Raw genomic sequence first — 17507 nt, 5'->3', positions numbered from 1 at the left:
CCCCCTCCGCCTGTCATGATTGATGGCCAACAGCACTTCGAGGTCAAGGAGATTCTCGACTCTCGCAGGCTTCGGGGGTCTCTTCAATATTTAGTTCGCTGGAAGCATTTTCCACATCCTGAATGGGTCACTGCGCGCGATGTCCTGGCGCCTGATTTGATCCGCGCTTTTCATGTTGCCTATCCTTCTAAACCTTCTGCATGATTTCTGTAAGGGGGGCGGTATGTCATGATCACCGTTGCGATGTTCGCTCCATCGTAACGGTTCGCATGCCAGAGTGTTGATGCGTGTTCCTGGCTGGGAGGGTGCTGCTGATAAACCTTGTATGGGGAGATGTGTAGGGCTGTGCCAGGAAGGAATGTGTTTGGGTTATCTCTTAAATGTCAAGGTCTTTTTGCCTGTTGATCAGCAGAGCTCGTTAGGAGCACCTGGGAATGTGGGATTGTTCTATATGCACAGAAGGGGGGGTCGTTGTTGGAAACGGAGCTATTTAGTTTAGGTGCGCTTTTCTCATTCTCAGCTTTCTGTTTGCACCTTATTCTAAATAAACCAGACCTTAAACTTAGATTTGGAGTCTGAACTTTTTGAGTAGGGCAATCGTTACACACACACTCCTGGAGTGTGTGTGTGCCTGCAGGACCTTGATATATATTGGTAGCGGGGAGACAACGGGAATTTGTCAGTCACTTTCCATGATCCAAGCAGCTAGCTTTCAATATAGCAAACCTCAGCTGCAACTTCCTAGTCACTAAAAATGGGGTCAGCATGCACAAGACAGACAGACAGATGCAGTGAGAATATTCCTTGCATGGATTGTATCTTGCACTTCATTGTCAGGGTTCCGTTAGTGACAGGAGATTCTCAGAGTAGGAAAGCAGAAAATGTAAACATCACCTTCAACTAAGTTTGAGGAAGTCTGAGCAAAATCTCTTCTGACCACACAGACCGTCAAATGATTTTAATGGCTTCCATTCTCAAGTTGCAGGATTTAATTCATCCAGATGGAGTATTCCTGCCTAGTCTGTGCCTGTCTTGGGGAAGTCTGATTTTGGTGAATGTCTTTGGTCTGGAAGAGTGTCATTCCTGTAGACTTGTCACCTGTAGATTTATGAAGACTGCTAGGCTGCAGGATACTTCCACCACAGAGTGAAAGAGTTCAGTGGAAGCAGGCTGAGCTTGGCCTGACCTGATTCTTCTGAATGTCAGGTAAAGCAACTGAATTCCTCTCCTTATGGTCCATGTGGTTGCTTAAGCAAGAGGTAACAGCACATAATAAAGCCAGGCAGTTGAAGATATATTCCTCTGACAAGTGAGAGTGAAGCATTCATTATTATGAACATCCTGAGACCAGCCAAATTTTAGAAAACAGCTGTCCCCTCCCTGTAGATAAGTTTCTCTTTTTTTGCTATGGGAAAATTAGTTCATGTATAATGCTTCCTGTGTTGTAACTTTTTAAAGGCAGGCTGCCAAATACAGAAGTGTGCAAAACATTAGGATGAACTCTCAAGCCAGTGAGCAGAGAGAAGTTTAATTTTTCTTGTTTCACTGTTCAGCACTCCTACTGCTTTTTGGGGAGGCCCAATTCTGTGGAAGTCTGCAAAAAGCATGCTTTAGTTTGTTTCCTTTTGAAAATTTAAAAATGTTTATAGTTTATTTTCCAAAAGCCACCCAGCCAATTTTACTGAGTTAAATAGTAGCACTCAGTATGGACTACCACCCATTTACTGTTGTGACTCTCAGGTTCCTATGGCAGAAAACCTGAAATGCTTTTATGTTTGTTCTATTGAAACAATTCAAAATATTTTGACAAAATGTTTCCAAAAGGGGCTATTCCATTTTAAGTTTTGTTTTTTCAGTTTGTGGACAGCTCTAGCTAGCACCTAGTATTATTTTTGGACTGCTAATCACTAGGAAATGGAGCAAATATTTCTGTATCAGCCACTTGAGAATTAAAAACTCTTTGCAGAGATTCCTATACACCCATCATCTCAGTAAGTCCTATACATTATAAGAGAGCCAGGGTAGAAAAAAAATACTAAGACACTTTTTGATGGTTAGAATTGAAGGGGAGAGGAATCTTGCAACCAAGAACTAGAAGAGACTGGTAATGACATCTGATTTTTTTTAAAATACAGCTTTATGTCTTTTTCCTTTTTAGTTCTCTAGATAAATATTTCTTGTTTTTTCTGGCTCTTGGCTCTTTTTGCATGCTTAAATTTGCTATTCTGCAGTTATCCGAAGGCAGTTATGCTTATTGAGAAGGTATAAATTGGATTAGGCACTTTTAACAGATGTGCTGAGTGGTGCAGATGTAGGAAGCTCTTCCATTCAATGACTCTCTGATGGTTCATCTTCCATGTTCGGTCTCAGATTCAGCTCTTTAGGGCAGTGATTTACAAGTTGCCTACTTGAAGGTACACAATCTCCATTTACTGCGATTCTCCTAACTTAAAATAGTAATTAAGAATAAGTACTCAGAAACTGGCAACTTGCTGTTCTACAGGCAGTGCTTAAATCAATCCATACGTTAAGCTTTGTAGGGGAATTATGAGCCTGCTTCTCACTTAAGAATTCTGATTCCCAACCAACTCCTCCAATAGTTTTTCACTTTTATGTATCAGGAGGGAAATATCATTTGCGATCTCCTAGAATCAATAGTGCTGCTTTTCCATAACCAGTGAGAAAAGAATATATAAATCAAAATCTCTTTTTTACTGAGATAGTACTATAGGTTTTGTCCCAGTAAAGGGAATACTAGTTTTCAGAGATTGATCTTCCAGCCATTTCTGAAAGGCAGAATCACCTGTTTATAATTCTATTTTAACAAAATGCTTCTGTGCTTAATGAATTTCCTAACAAATCCGCCTATCCTTTAAAATAGCACCCATCCCACATATTGAGAACAACTAGAATACTTGTGTCTGCCATGTAATGTTGTGCAATCAACGCTCAACACCAGCACCTTTATTTGCTCAAAATGCATTGTATAAAACAGCCTACCTAGAAAAGGCAGTAGAAATACAATCAACCTGCTTTGTGCAGGTGTTTAGTTACTGTTTCTGGGTAGTGAGGTGACAACCAAGTTCAATAGATCAGGAAGATACGTTGTCTCAAGATCTAGAACCAGATATATGCTGCCGTATTCTGGTGAGACTCTGTGCTACTATGCTTAAGTCAGAAAACTTGGCAAGAGGTATCAGAAAGTTATATGGGCCTGGTGGCAAAAAGTCTTATGGTCAGTGACTGTTTCTCTTTTTTCCATTATGTACTTTCAAGAGAAGAAAGGAAAGACAAACAACAAAATTCAAACTAGCAGAAACAATGTGATCAGCCACTGCAAAGACCACTTCCAGCTTCCGTTGTACATAGCATCTCCATAGTACACTAACTGGAAGCAATCAGCTAGACTAGGGCCATTAGAACACTGATTCTACATTGCCCATTTCCACAAAGACCGTCTTCAGCTGGGAATAGTATTCAATTGCTGCTTCGCCATTCTCTCGGCCAAATCCTGAAAAGAAAGCAATGTTTATGATAAAACTGCAACCATATGCCCTAAAAATCTGCAAAGAAGCAATGCATCAGAGAATGAGGCATCTGTTGAAATGAGCTTAACAGTCTCACTCTAGAAGCGAGCAAAACTCTTGACTCTTTAGATTCCTGATAAAATATAAATGACAAAATATAAATGACAAAGAGATTTCTTCATGTACAGATCAAGACTGTGTCTTCCCCCTCCCGAGTGAGCAGTTATGAATCAAACATAGTTTACAAATCCAACATTGATTTAGCACCAGTTTTATCTCTTGTCTCTATTTCAATTTAAAATGCTGTGTATATATTTCTCTACTTAAGAGAAGTTTTTTTTCTCAGCATGTATGTGTATGTAGAAGCCATCCTTACTAAATGGAGCTTATTCCTAAAATAAGTTTGCATAAATATGCAGGTCCTGTATCTTATTTTAAGTAAAACCAACTTCATTTTGAAATAAAAACAATTTTCCGAAAGAAGGTAGAATTACCACAAGAGAGGAACAAGTCAAGCAACCAAGGGCAAATCTGGCTATTGCTGCTGCTGTAAACTGGCTGACAAAGTTCTGCTGCTTTAATTGTGTACATTGAAATTTAGTCCACAATCCACTTTTAGGTAATATGTCATCTTTTGCCAAGTATCATGTAAGCAGCTTAGAACCAACAGCCAAAATATTATAGCAAGTGGAATACCTGACATCTTGTATCCCCCAAAGGGAAGCTCCACAGGACTGACGTTATAGTTGTTGATGAAGCACATCCCAGCCTGGAGACCAGCTGCTACTCTGTGGGCACGCTGGATATCTCTGTAAAGCAGAATGATAGTTTACATTCACTCTCTTTTCCCTAGTCCAAATACCCCAGTTATTTCTTAACTCTTTCCTCTGGGACACTGCTAGGGACATCTGCCACTTCAGTGAGGCATCAGAATGTAAGAATAACATTCAGTTTCTATCAAATGGAAGCAACTATGCAGCACACAGTTCTTTGCCATGCTCTGGGTTGGTTTTCTGCTTCCCAACTCACAGCTTTCATAAATCCCTTACTCCTGCATATGCAGCTCCACTTGTCACAGCCATCTCCCACAGCCCCTCCTGAAATGTATTCCCTTTCTTGATGGTACCTGGTGAAGACACCTCCTGCCAGGCCAAAACGGGTGTTGTTGGCTCTCTCTAGGACCTCTTCTTCTGTGTCAAAGGGCAGAATAGACATGACTGGCCCAAAAATCTCCTCTTTTACACATGTCATGCTGTCCTTGCAGTTTCCTGTAAGCAACACAGGAGTGAGCATACAATAGTGAGAAAGCAGCCAATCTGAATGTGTAAGAAATGAGAAGGGAAGAGGCCCCTCCAATTACTAAGAACTAAACAGAATTTCAGAACTACTTTATTAAAGCTCCATTTGTAAGGTCTGAGATAAACTATTACTTGCCAGAGCACATCCTTAAATACTTGATTTCAAGTCCCACTTTAAGGAATTTCAGTCTTAAGCATCTGATCATGTAGTCTGTTTTAATGTCAAGAGCATACTGGACAGTATCTTCTTCAATGAAATTAGCTTAACAAATCTCAGATCAGTCTATAAGGCAATTCAACTACAACTGGCATTGCCTCCTGTTCTACATCTATATAAACATGAGCACCATGTATTACCTTGTTTTCACACTCACACCCCTTTAATCTAGTATAATCAAGGTCTTGACTATGGTTAAAGAGTGGTGCCAATGGTGTTAATAATATAGTGCCCATACCTAAGACACAAGGGGACATATAAAAGCCATTTTTCAGATTGGAGTCATTTGGCACAAACGCATTCCCTCCACACAGCACTTCTGCACCCTAAAAAGTGTAACAGAAGATAATGGCAGTTAACTACAAGAATGCAATTTACATATAATCAGCAAAACTCTGCCAACCCATGCAGGAAGGGTACCAAAGCTTGAACAGACATAGAAGAACACTGGACTGGACAGAAAGTTCTTTCTCTTGGTGCAGTATCACTGTTGGCAATAGAGATGAATTTTCTCCTATCACATAATGTCCTGTATGTGTTTGAAGCCAAATAGATCGATCTGACATTGCTCCATTTCAAAATGTTAACAAAATTGGAACTGACATGATCCATTTCCTCTTTTTTACTGTAATGAGTAAGCTACCTCAAAAATCTTTATGATCAGGATACTCTGCAGGTTGCCTTCTCTAATAAACTAAGCCAGTATTTCTCAATCTAAGCAACTTTAAGATGGGTCGACTTCAACTCCCAGAATTCCCCAGCCAGCATGCTGTTTTGTACAGTGCCCAGAGCATGCTGACTTGGGAATTCTTGGAGTTGGGGTCCACCCATCTTAAAGTTGCTAAGGTTGAGAAACACTGACCTAAGTCATTGTTCACTCTTCCCCACAAATTTACTTTAAGAAGCAGAGTATATGCTAGAGAGGTAGAAATAGACAAGAACAAATATGTTTTTAGTTTCTGATTAAACTTTGTCTTCATGGGATTCTTTTGCGAACTATAGAATTACTCTTAAGGACTATGTAAGCATCATAAAACCCTGCAGCTCTTAACTTAGCTCAGTGTAATGTCAGTACAGTGCAATACAGCACAAAGTCCTTAAGTTTAAATACATAAGCAACTTCCTTATATAATATCCTGATTGAATTATCCTTTTCTATATGAAAGAAACAAATTGTAGGAGACGGCTTTTTAATCAGAATTTGATATTATTGCATCCATAACCAGCAGACTATAAACACTGCCACCAATAAATTCAAGAAGTTGCCCATTACCTCTCAGCTTTGTACTACATTACACGTGAAACATGCACTCTCTTTTGCTGCCAATGTTTATATTCCCTATTCATTCCAGTTTATTTAGTCAAGTGTCTGAACTATAGGTAATAGAGTTGAGGCATTTATTTGTTTATTTAGCAATATTAATAGGTAATAGAGAGAGTTGAGGCATACTTTGCCCCTTAAAATCATAAAGCCAAAAATGTTTCTGCTGCTCACTCAGGTGATACCATGACTTTACCAGCCGTATCTGCTGCAGCCCTCAGTCAAAACAGATTAAGTTAATTAAGCAAACCTGCATATATTTAACATTAATGACTTAATTTGTTGATACTAGTCAATGGGAGTTATAGCCCAGACACACCACCTGTCCATAAAAGAATTCTCTATAATAAACACTTCTGTAATCTGAGTTCTTCTACAGTAAGAGCGAAAGACAATATAAAATCTGCTCTTTAAGCATGCCAAATTCTATGCCAAATGTGGTTTGTGTTTATTGTTGGGTAACAAGTATAGGTTGTTAAGCAGATGTGATTAAGCAGATGTGCCCAGATCAAACAGCTTTCCACTGGACAGTCATAAACAGTGCAGACACAGAAAAGCACCTTCTTTGTTCTACCTTGAATGCTCAGTCTTCCACATAATACATGCTATGATGCCTGTATGATGCTCTAGCACAAGGCAGAAGAGTGAACTGTTTTCAGTAGCCCAGTTCCTCATGATAAAGCTCAGTATTCTTACCTGCTCCTTTGCTTGTTTAACAAAACTCAAGACCTTTTCCAGGTGTGCCTTGTTGATAAGTGCTCCCATCCTTGTATCTTGCAGCAGGGGGTCACCAATTTTGATGTTCTGGGTCTGTTTCACAACTTCTTTGGTGAAAGCCTGGAGGATCGCTCGTTGTACAAACACCCGAGTACCATTGCAGCAAACCTGAGGCACAGGGAAAGGCTTAACGAAGGACTGGTTTCCAGATCTGACAGCCTCAGTGTGCCACCAGCTTACTGACTTTTCCACATTGATTTAGTATTTCCTTGGAATAGTAATCAGCAACAAGTATCAGATAGTCAGCTTATATACAGTCTGTGAGGAGTGCCCAGAGGAGCAGAGCCTCTTTTTGAAAAACAATCAAACTTTATAAGATAATACCAGTCCTGAAAAGCACTGAACACTGACAAACTTGGATCTCAGTTTTGAGTTTGAGCATTCCTCCTCACCCAGGATGAAATAAGTAAAACAGTTTGTGGAAGGGTAAGACACAGATGTTTTCTTAAGAGATTCTGATGCCATCACACAGGGAAAGTACTAATAGCAACCAAGCTAACAAAGCAGTATGAGGCAAGGTAGGTATTCTTAGCGTATGAGGCTGCAAACTGAAACTGTCTCCAGGTATAAAAATATAATCAAAAGCGAAATCACTGAGAATTACTTGTGTTTAATGCTACCTTAAACTAAGCCCACATTTCCAGACTTCCCTATAACATCATCAGGAGATTCCTTGCATAACTATGGACTTCAGGTTCAAAACTAGGATGAATACTGCATGAAAAGCCATCCTCTTACAAATATGAATCCAAGTCTAATATATACAGTAGTTAGCGACAGTAAACCCAAGATATGAGCTTGCATTTTCATCATTTTCATCCATGATAGATCCATGAAGAGAGAAATAAATCATGGCACCTCATCCAATCATGCAAGACAACCAATTCTGTATTACAGTATTTTACAAGATATAGCAAATGTCTTCTCCAACACTAGAGAAGGACTGCTGTGGAACTTAAGTGGACTTTAAATTTAAATTATATAGCCAAATCTGCAGCTTCTTCCCCCTTAGGTAAGAAAATTGCATACCTCGCAATACCTTCCCCCTTAGGTAAGAAAACTGCATACCTCGCCCTGGGTAAGAAAGTTAGCCATGAGGGCTCCTTTCACAGCATTATCCAAAACACAGTCAGAGAAGATGATGAGGGGGGACTTTCCCCCTAACTCTAAGGTAACAGGTTTGATCCCTTTGGCTGCCATTTCCATAATCTATTAAAACAAAAAACAGAACAAGATGTAGCAGCTAACACAGGACATTACAACTCTAGCAAAGAGCTGGTTGTTAATTATGTATTTTGTTGCTGTTTTAACCATGAAATGGTTTCAGATGCTTCAGCATAGAAAAAAAAATACATTGAATAAAGATTGCTGGATAATTCTTCAGCAACATGCAATTCTGATGTAGAATCTGGAATTACTAAGAAGTGATTTCCACCTTTCCAAAGGAAAGACATCCAAGCACTGAATACAAGAGCAACGTGGACACCCTGTATAGGCCTAGTCTTTGCTACACCATATTCAAATGCACTTTTCTTTAAAAACCCACAAACCTTGAGATTTCAGAGAAACACCTTGGCAACTGGCAAATGTGTAAATTGACATGGTACAAGTCTACCAGCCTCTCAAACTGGCAATTCTGGTTAGTGGCAAAACAACCCTTCTGAACCCTTCTAACTGATCTTAGCATAGTATGCATGTGTATCAATAAATTGCCAAGTCATGGGGGAAGGGACAAACTACAGCCAGACCTCTTCAGAAACCAAAGGTTTTTTAAACGTTATTATTCAATAGTGACAGCACTTGACTGTATACCTTAACACCTGTGGGCACACTCCCAGTGAATGAGACCTTGGCCACATCTGGGTGCTGGCACAGGAACTGGCCTGTGGCAGCTCCGCCCTGCACCACGTTGAAAAGTCCCTTGGGAACACCAGCCTGATTGTAGATCTCTGCCAGCATCACAATGGAAATGGGGGTGAAGGGAGAAGGCTTGAAGACCATGGCATTACCTAGGTAACCCAATTCACAAGAATAAAAAGAAGGGATATACATTCTCTCTGTCTAGAAATAGCTTCAGCTGCAAATCAAATGAAAGAGCGATAGTAAAGAAAAAAATGTTCAGTCCAATTAAGACAAACTCATAAAGGCAGCCAGAAGAACACTATATCCATCCCACATAAAAGTTTTGGAGCCAAATCAATGCCAGTCTCTATGAAGTATTCTCTTCCACTATTTTTTTAGATTTTTTTTTATCCAGCCTTTATTGTTTTTATAAATAACTTAAGGCAGTGAACATACCTAATACTCCTTCCTCCTCCTCTTTTCCCCACAACAACAACCCTGTGAGGTGGGTTGGGCTGAGAGAGAGTGATTGGCCCAAGGTCACCCAGACGGCTTGCATGCCTAAGGCAGGACTAGAACTCTCGGTCTCCTGCTTTCTAGCCTGGAGCTTTAACCACTAGACCAAACTGGCTCTAAAGTGTGTGTTATTATTAAGTTCTGATAACAGTCTACTGGAACTTTATTCCCCATTTTTAACATGCTCAAATGGTAGCACTAAACTCCTAGAAAGGCAATCCTTGACTACTAGTTTTTGTGAATGAAACTAATTCATTTCTCAAAAAGTGAATTTATTTTACCACAGGCCAAAGCAGGGGCTGATTTCCAGCAGGCAATCTGAAAAGGGTAGTTCCAAGCCCCTATCCCAACACAGACTCCAAGAGGTTCTCTTCTGGTATAAGCAAAGGATCCCTCGGGGAGCTGGACATGCTGACCTAAGCAGAAAAGGCAAAGAGATCTGGGCATAAGAAGTTTAAACTAATTCACAGAAATGATAAGCAGACTAATAAAAAAAGCTCTCTATCCAGAAAACTGGTAGAGGAAGGATGGAGCACAGCTACTGAGCTTCTATCCTGACTGTTGAAAAACAGACTCCCCCCCCCACTTACAATTAATATAGAAACTGAGTGCTCCAGAAGCATATGGACAGTGCAACTGGTCTTTCTGGCAACTGTTTATTCACTAACCTGCTCATTCCAGCAAATCACCTGCATGAGATTCCTACTAACCCAGATTAAGTAACGTCACACAGTTCTTAAGTAATCTAGTCGGGCTGCATTTAACTCTTCTGACATAACTCTCATTTTTTAAATATAAAAGAGGGCATAAGCAGAGCCATTTTCACTTCTTTCAACAAAATAGTCATTCCTTGCGGTAGACCATATGCTACATATTACCTTTCTCAATGACTGTGGAACAGCAAAAATGTGGACCCCTGCCCAGCACAAAGAAGCATGGTAATTTCCAAATGTTGCTCACTGTCATCACTCATATACTTTCCATCAGAATTCTTGCCAAACACCTTCCCAGATGCACAAATATTGCACAAGTTTTTTTGTTACCACTGTTCACTAGAGCAACCACTCCTACTTTCATAGGCACTGACAACTATCTAGATCAGCCTTTCTCAACCTTTTGACCCTGGAGGAACCCTTGAAATATTTTCCAGGCCTCGGGGAACCCCTGCACATTCAGGCTCAAATATAGGCAAGAAGTTACAAAATCATATTTGTTTCCTGTGTAGGCCTGTGTATATGCATTACCAGTGTTCTTAAACTAAAAATAAAGAATGAAACTTACTTCTTTAATGTGAAGTTGTCCGAATTTGAAGTATTTTTAAAAAATAAATCTTGATTTCCCAGGGAACCCCTAGTGACCTCTCGCCGAACCCTAGGGTTCGATGGAACTCTGGCTGAGAAAGTCTGATCTAGATGATACTATATCATACTTCTGGCATACATGTTAGCCCTTTTAGCCCTTCCATTCATAGTTAAACCTATACCTTCACTTTCATGCATATATGCATCAACTTCACTGCATAAAATCATACTGATTCAACTCTATTAATCATTCTCCTTTATTTATTTATTCAATTTATATAGCCGCCCATCTCAAACCAATGACTCTGGGTGGCTAACAGTAATAAAAACAATCAGCAATAAAAACAATACCAACAAATTAAATATAAATACAGCAGAGATTATATTATTTATATTAGTTCACAAACATACAACATATATTCATTTTATTCATTCATGCCTTTTACCATATACTCCTCTTACATTCAAAGTCACATTTTTCCATATCGGAGAAGTTGATTATGACTTTCATATAATAAAAAAAAAAGAGAAGCTAATTCATCAGCTTTAATCATACTCATGGCACTTGCAGCATTGCCTGCTAATGGTAAGGACATAATGCTATTCAAATTTGGTACATTTTGGAAAGTATAACACAAGCCAAGCTTTATTTTGAGCAAGTTCAAATTATTCTATGCAAATCAGTAATTTAAAGCTTTCCATGCTAGTCCCACATCCCATTAATCAGTAAGCAAGCACTAAAACATTCAGGATGAAAAGTTCTGCTACTCCACATTAACTAAAGCTCAAATAAAAAGTAACCTTTCTTCTAAGATTCTTAGCTTGGAAGTACTTAATATTAATAATTAAATATTAAATACTCATAAAATTAGTATTAATTTTAAATTTAAAAATATTTTTTTAATTTAAAATGAGACAATTAAACCAAGGAGAATATTAATGAAGAAAGATACAGAATTAACAAACAGAACATGTAACTTACCTGCCAAGGAGCCAGCTAGACCAGCATAGTACTGCAGGCACTGCCAAGATATATCAATGTCCACGAGAGCTTCAAAGATGGATTTCCCATTGTTGATTGTTTCTATGGTAGCAATTTCTTCTCTTCTTTCCTGGAATCCAATAAATAGCACAGAACATGCCAAGCAGTAGTGAGAATTTTTCTATTTTTTATGTATCTATTAAAATGTTTAAACCACCTGGTAACTGAAGCTCTCTGGGCTGTTTACAATAAAACACACTAAAAAATTACGATTTGAATAAAAACATACACAATAGCATGCAAAATACAAAGAACAAATCCTGAACATCCTTTTTATGTATTGCATTTCAAAAGAAAATTCCAAAGAAGCTGTTTCTGTAGATCACCTGTGGGCACTCTGTATACAACCTGAAGCTTTCACGTTTTTCTTGCTCATCAATAGTGACAAAACAGCTATCATGACCAAAATCACCCTGATTCTTGGGAATCAGTGTGCATCCTGTCCACTTGTGTGACCCACAAAAGGTTCCATAAAACTCGGTGTACCCCCAGTATTGAAACAACTGTCCAATACTACCTTAGAAGGTGCTATATAAAACTTTTATATCACATACCCGGATAATTCGGGCTGCCTCCAGCAGAATGCTGCTCCGTTCCATGCCCGATTTCTGATTCCATATTTTAAAAGCAACATGTGCATTCTTTAAAGCCAGATCTACCTCCTTCTCACCAGAGAAGGGTAAGTTCCCAATAACTCTGCCTGAACAAGATAAAAATATGTTCAGTTTGCTAAAATCCAATTGGCAAAGCTTAGTTACACTAATACTATGTATTAATATTGAAAGCTACATGTTAAGAAGCAAATGCAAAAATGACTTGATAATAAGCAGCAATGAAATATTACAGCACCCTAGTTAGATTGTCATTCTGCCAGTTTCAACACTTCAGCAAAGGAGGGCCCACCACCTCTTGAGGCAGTCCGTTCCCTTGTTTGACAGTTGTTATGAGTTTTTTCTTGATGTCCAACAGAAATCTACTTTGTAATTTAAATGGTTTCTTGTCCTGTCTTGGAGGAACAATGCTGAACAATTCCACCTCATCTTCCACGACAGCCCTTCAGACATTTGAAAACAGCTAGAACGTCTCCACATCTTTCCTTCTCCAGGCTAAAAATATATAACCATCCTTCTTCTTCCACTCATTCCTCCTAAGCTTTTTCTTCGAGACCTTTATCAACTTTGTTGGTCTCCTCTGGATATACTCTAATTTGCAAATGTCCTTCCTAAAATGCAGTGCCCAGAATGAGACCCAGTATTCCAGAGACAGCCTAACACAGATTCCATTTACTGTTTTGCAGATGTACCACACTATTGATTCACATTCATCTTATAATCCATCGAGATATCAGCATCCTTTTTGCATGCTCCACCATCCTATATTCATCCCTTTGATTTTCCTACCCAAGCATAGAACTCTGTATTTGTCCCTGTTGAAACTGATCTTGCTATCTATCATTCCAGGTTGTCAAGATACTCCTGAATCTTGATACTGTCCTTGAGGTTGTTTACTATCTCTTCTATCTTTGTGGCATCAGAAAATTTGATAATTATATATTCTAACTTCTCATACAGGTCATGTATGGATATGTTCAGTAGCAGACCCAGGAATGTGTTTTGTGTTTCAGACTAAATGACTGTTACACTCCTTTGACACAAAATACATTCTAAGTTATCTCAGGATCTCTTTGTTTCAGTTGCACAATCTAGAGCTGGCAGAGTATAATTTCACATTTGCTAGAAAGCTAATGATCATTATGTACAACAAAAGACCTGTATTATCCAGGTGCAGCTTTTGCATATCAGTTAAGCCAGGGCATACCAGAGGTCGCACTCAAACATTAGAGGTTGAAACCTGACAAAAAAATTAATTTCGGTTCATTTATATTTCAATATAATTATAATTAAATATATTGATTATTGCTTTTTAGTTATATATTTACTATTTTTCTCCTTTGATTATAGGTAGTCCTCGATAATAATGCCAACTGGGACCGGAAACTCTGTTGCTAAGTGACATGGTCCTAAGTCAAAAAACCATGTGACTGCTCCACTTAGCAACAGCAGTTCCAGCAGTCCTGGTTGCTGTTGTTAAATGAGGACCTCACGTGACTGCGACCTGCAACTTCCTGCCAGCTTCCCCATTGACTTTGCTTGTGGGTAGCCAGCACAGAATGTTAGAAATTGAGATCACGTGACTGTGGGACACTGTAACATCAAAATCATGATCAGGTGACTGTGGGGACACTGTGATGGCCGTACATATGAGGACCACTCATAACTACCACCTGTTCAGCATCGTCATAAGTTTGAACGGTCACCATTAAACAAGAACTACCTGTACATTAAAAATTCCAGTTTGGAAATAAGTTTTGACAATTCCTCAGTGTCACATTTTTGATTTGGGAAGCTACATGAGGTCCTTGACTTTGTAAAGAAAGGAAATAAAAACACTTTAAGAATTTGGGAGGTGATTCATATTTGGGGCCATTATAACACTCTACATTAGCATGAGACTGCAGCACCAACTTTTCAGTTTCATTGACTGCATGCTGTGTGATGGAAAAAAAGTGCAAAGAGCACCGATTTCATTATGCAACAGTACACCATTCCTAAATGAACAACCTCAACCACTTTGTAATCCAAAGCTAATTTCAAAATATGTGGCTAAATAAATATTCCTGCTGTATTATTTGTACTGGCATCAGCATACATGCTAAGGAATCTATGGCAGCAGGCCGGGTTATATTTTTTCTGCTTGTACAAGGAAGAAATTCTGTTTGATATATAAACTATTTTCTAAAAAAAATCGTAACTATTTAAAGATGTGTTCCTAGATAAACATAGGTTTTGTATCAATCCCTCTACTTTGCATAACAACCAAAATTTTCTTCTATCAGCAGATTAATGTTAAGCCCTACCATAAAAAAGATAAGGGCCAATAAAATACTTGAAAAAGCAATATAGAGATTGTTTTCTCTCTTGTACTGATTTGAATTATCTAAGGGGGTGTAAATGTCATATATAGGTCATGAAAATAGCACAAATAAATGTAATCCAAAGTTTTAGAGGAGACTCCCAAGTCAGCTTCTCCTGTGGTTTTGATAAGAGGCAAGCATTATACATCTGTAGAACTCCCTCAAGACTTCAACATCACCATTACAAGAGATAATTACCAGTTGCTGGTTCATAAATCTCCTCACTGTGATCCCCATCCACAGGCTGGTGACGGGCACCTCCTCGATAGTTAAGGGGCTGCTGCAGTTGAAATGTACCAGTAATGGTGCTCATTGCAGGAGAGTGGAATAGACGAGGGAAGCTGCGCAGAAGGATCGACAGACTGGAACTGAAAAGCATCCGAGGTGTGATGCAAGGCTGCAGAGGATGCAATATATGCATGCTCATGTGAATACAGCCCTGTGACAAGGTATCTTATGTAAAGTAAAGGTTCCCTAGAATCAAAACTCATATGGATATGGCCATTAGTTTTCTTGAAAAAACAGACAAGTGGTTCACCACTGCCTTTTGATATTATTAATTAGAGTTATATTCCATCTTTATTTTGTACAACTCAAGGTGGTATGTTCCCACCTCCTCCCCACAACGTGTGAGGTGGGTTGGGCTGAGAGAGTGACTGGCCCAAAGTTGTCCAGCCAGCTAAGTCATGCCTAAGGGAGGATTAGAATTTGCCATCTCTCAGTTTCTAATCCTGCATCTTAACTACTATGCCAAACTGGCCCAGTCTAGACTACAGCTCTGCATTCCTTGGGGTTGTCTCTCATCCAAGTATTAACAAGTGTGACCCTGCATAGTTTTTTCAAGATCAGCTACCTTCATTTTATTTAAACAATAACATTGGGCAGGGGGCTAGATTAGATGACTCCCAAGCTCCCTTCCAACCCGTTGATTCTATGAAATTATCTTTCAGAAAAGCTTCCAAAACAGTTTACAAAACAAGGCAGAATATTTTTACTATCAGATTTAATAATTGTGGTAATACAATTGTAGTACACTCATTTCTGTACTAGAGAAGATGTATAAAGCATTATAGGATGTATAAGCCACTTTGGAGCTTCATAATTATATTATTTTATCCTGATTGGTATATTTATAGCTGATTTACACATCCAATTTACACACCCACTGGATACACAAAAATGTATTTTGTGACAGAAACATGCAACCCCCCTGTGCAATAATCTCTTGAATTATTTTGTAGATTACATTTCCCATATTCTGTTGTTCTGTCATTGCAAATTCCAGCAACAAGAATCTTGACTTTCCATAACACAGAGAGAAAGAGGGAGCAAAAATAAAGTGGTTCCTCAAGCTAGTCCTGTGGTTCTTAAACAGGGTAATTATCCTCAAGAGAGAGCCAGTTTGGTCTAGTGGGTTCTGGTCTAGAAACCAGGAGGCTGTGAGTTCTAGTCCTGCCTTAGGCATGAAAGCTGGCTGGGTGACCTTGGGCCAGTCACTCTCTCAGCCCAACTTGGTGCAATGTAGACTAGCCACCTCGAGGTGAACCCTGGGCAATGTGACTTGTCACGGCTAAATAGTCTACACATCTGACTGCTGGACCTCACAAGGATTTCCCAGCAAGAAAAAAAAAAGCAGCACGAACACTAAACTGCTATGCCATACGATTAAAAAAAGGGGGGGGGGATAATTTGGGCATCTCCTGGGGGTAATGGAGCAATTTGTAATTGCTTGTCAGTCAAGGATCCAGTTTGGGACTGCCGCTGCGGAGAGGCTCATGGGGTTTTGGGGGGGGGCGTAATGAGACTGGGAAAAGAGGCGATGGGGGTCATACAGTTTAAGAACCACTGATCTGGTAAGTAAATTGCACATACTGCTAGGATATGCAGACCATGTAAGATTATCGCGGCTCAGAATCTTTCAAAAACAGAGGAAGGAGATTCCGCTGAAACAGGCCCCACCTTCGTTTTATAAACCTTAGGCCTAAACCATCTTGGGAAATGTAAATACCTCTAACAGCTGGAACAAAGTGTGTTGTTTTGCAGAGACAGAGAAGAGCTCAGCTCTACCGCGCGTCCCCTCTTCGTATCTACATTTCACAGCGAGGGGGCGGGAAGGATTCTTTTTCTCTAATCGGAGTGGCGCCGCCTTTCGGCGGGCGGAGCACAGCTTCAAAGAAATTTTTTTTTTCCCCATTTGGACCGATTAATCCATAAGGGAGACGATCGGTACGCTGCCGAACTTATGTGCGGGTGCACCCACAATCAGTAGGAATAATCTCTTCATTGCAAAAAACGTTGATTCCCCCTTCACGTGAGTGGAGACCGCCCTGCCCGCGATGAATGGGAAAGCTCGAGCCCTCTGCTAAAATAATCTCAGTACAAAGTGCGCTGAGCTGTTTCAGTTCACAGATTCGTCGGCCACCCAACTAACTTGGCCGCCCTCACCTCTTTACTCATCACTCATAACTCACGTTTCGGCCTCTACGCCCGCGTGCCGAGGATCTCTCTTCGAAGTGGAAGCGGCCTTCGAAATCCTTTGTACAGCTCTGCTCCCTCGTCTGGTAAAGTAGGCCCTCTCTGCAATGGGCAAAAAGGGCGGGGGCCGAACTCTGGACTTCAGATATTGCCTCACATTTGGGACTGCAGATGGAATCCACCTCCCACTCTAGTGACTGGTTCGGCGAAACCCTCC

General features: G+C 39.8%; 1 protein-coding gene across 1 annotated transcript; it reads right to left on the bottom strand.

Annotated features, from left to right (window-relative positions):
- Positions 1 to 2934: 2934 nt before the first annotated feature.
- On the bottom strand, positions 2935 to 17395 carry ALDH9A1 (aldehyde dehydrogenase 9 family member A1). The gene is made up of 12 exons (XM_063298589.1): positions 17287 to 17395; positions 15014 to 15212; positions 12396 to 12541; positions 11782 to 11911; positions 9780 to 9914; positions 8953 to 9149; positions 8209 to 8349; positions 7060 to 7248; positions 5281 to 5368; positions 4654 to 4795; positions 4224 to 4336; positions 2935 to 3511 (listed from the first exon to the last, which is right to left on the bottom strand). The coding sequence occupies exons 2-12, from the start codon at positions 15192 to 15194 to the stop codon at positions 3417 to 3419; spliced, it is 1557 nt and encodes a 518-aa protein (XP_063154659.1). The 5' UTR covers positions 15195 to 15212; positions 17287 to 17395; the 3' UTR covers positions 2935 to 3416.
- Between the last annotated feature and the right edge of the window lie 112 nt (positions 17396 to 17507).

The sequence above is a fragment of the Candoia aspera genome, chromosome 3, assembly GCF_035149785.1.
Source record: "Candoia aspera isolate rCanAsp1 chromosome 3, rCanAsp1.hap2, whole genome shotgun sequence".
In the NCBI taxonomy this organism is placed as follows: Eukaryota; Metazoa; Chordata; class Lepidosauria; order Squamata; family Boidae; genus Candoia; species Candoia aspera.
This window is presented reverse-complemented; position numbering and strand designations above follow the sequence as displayed.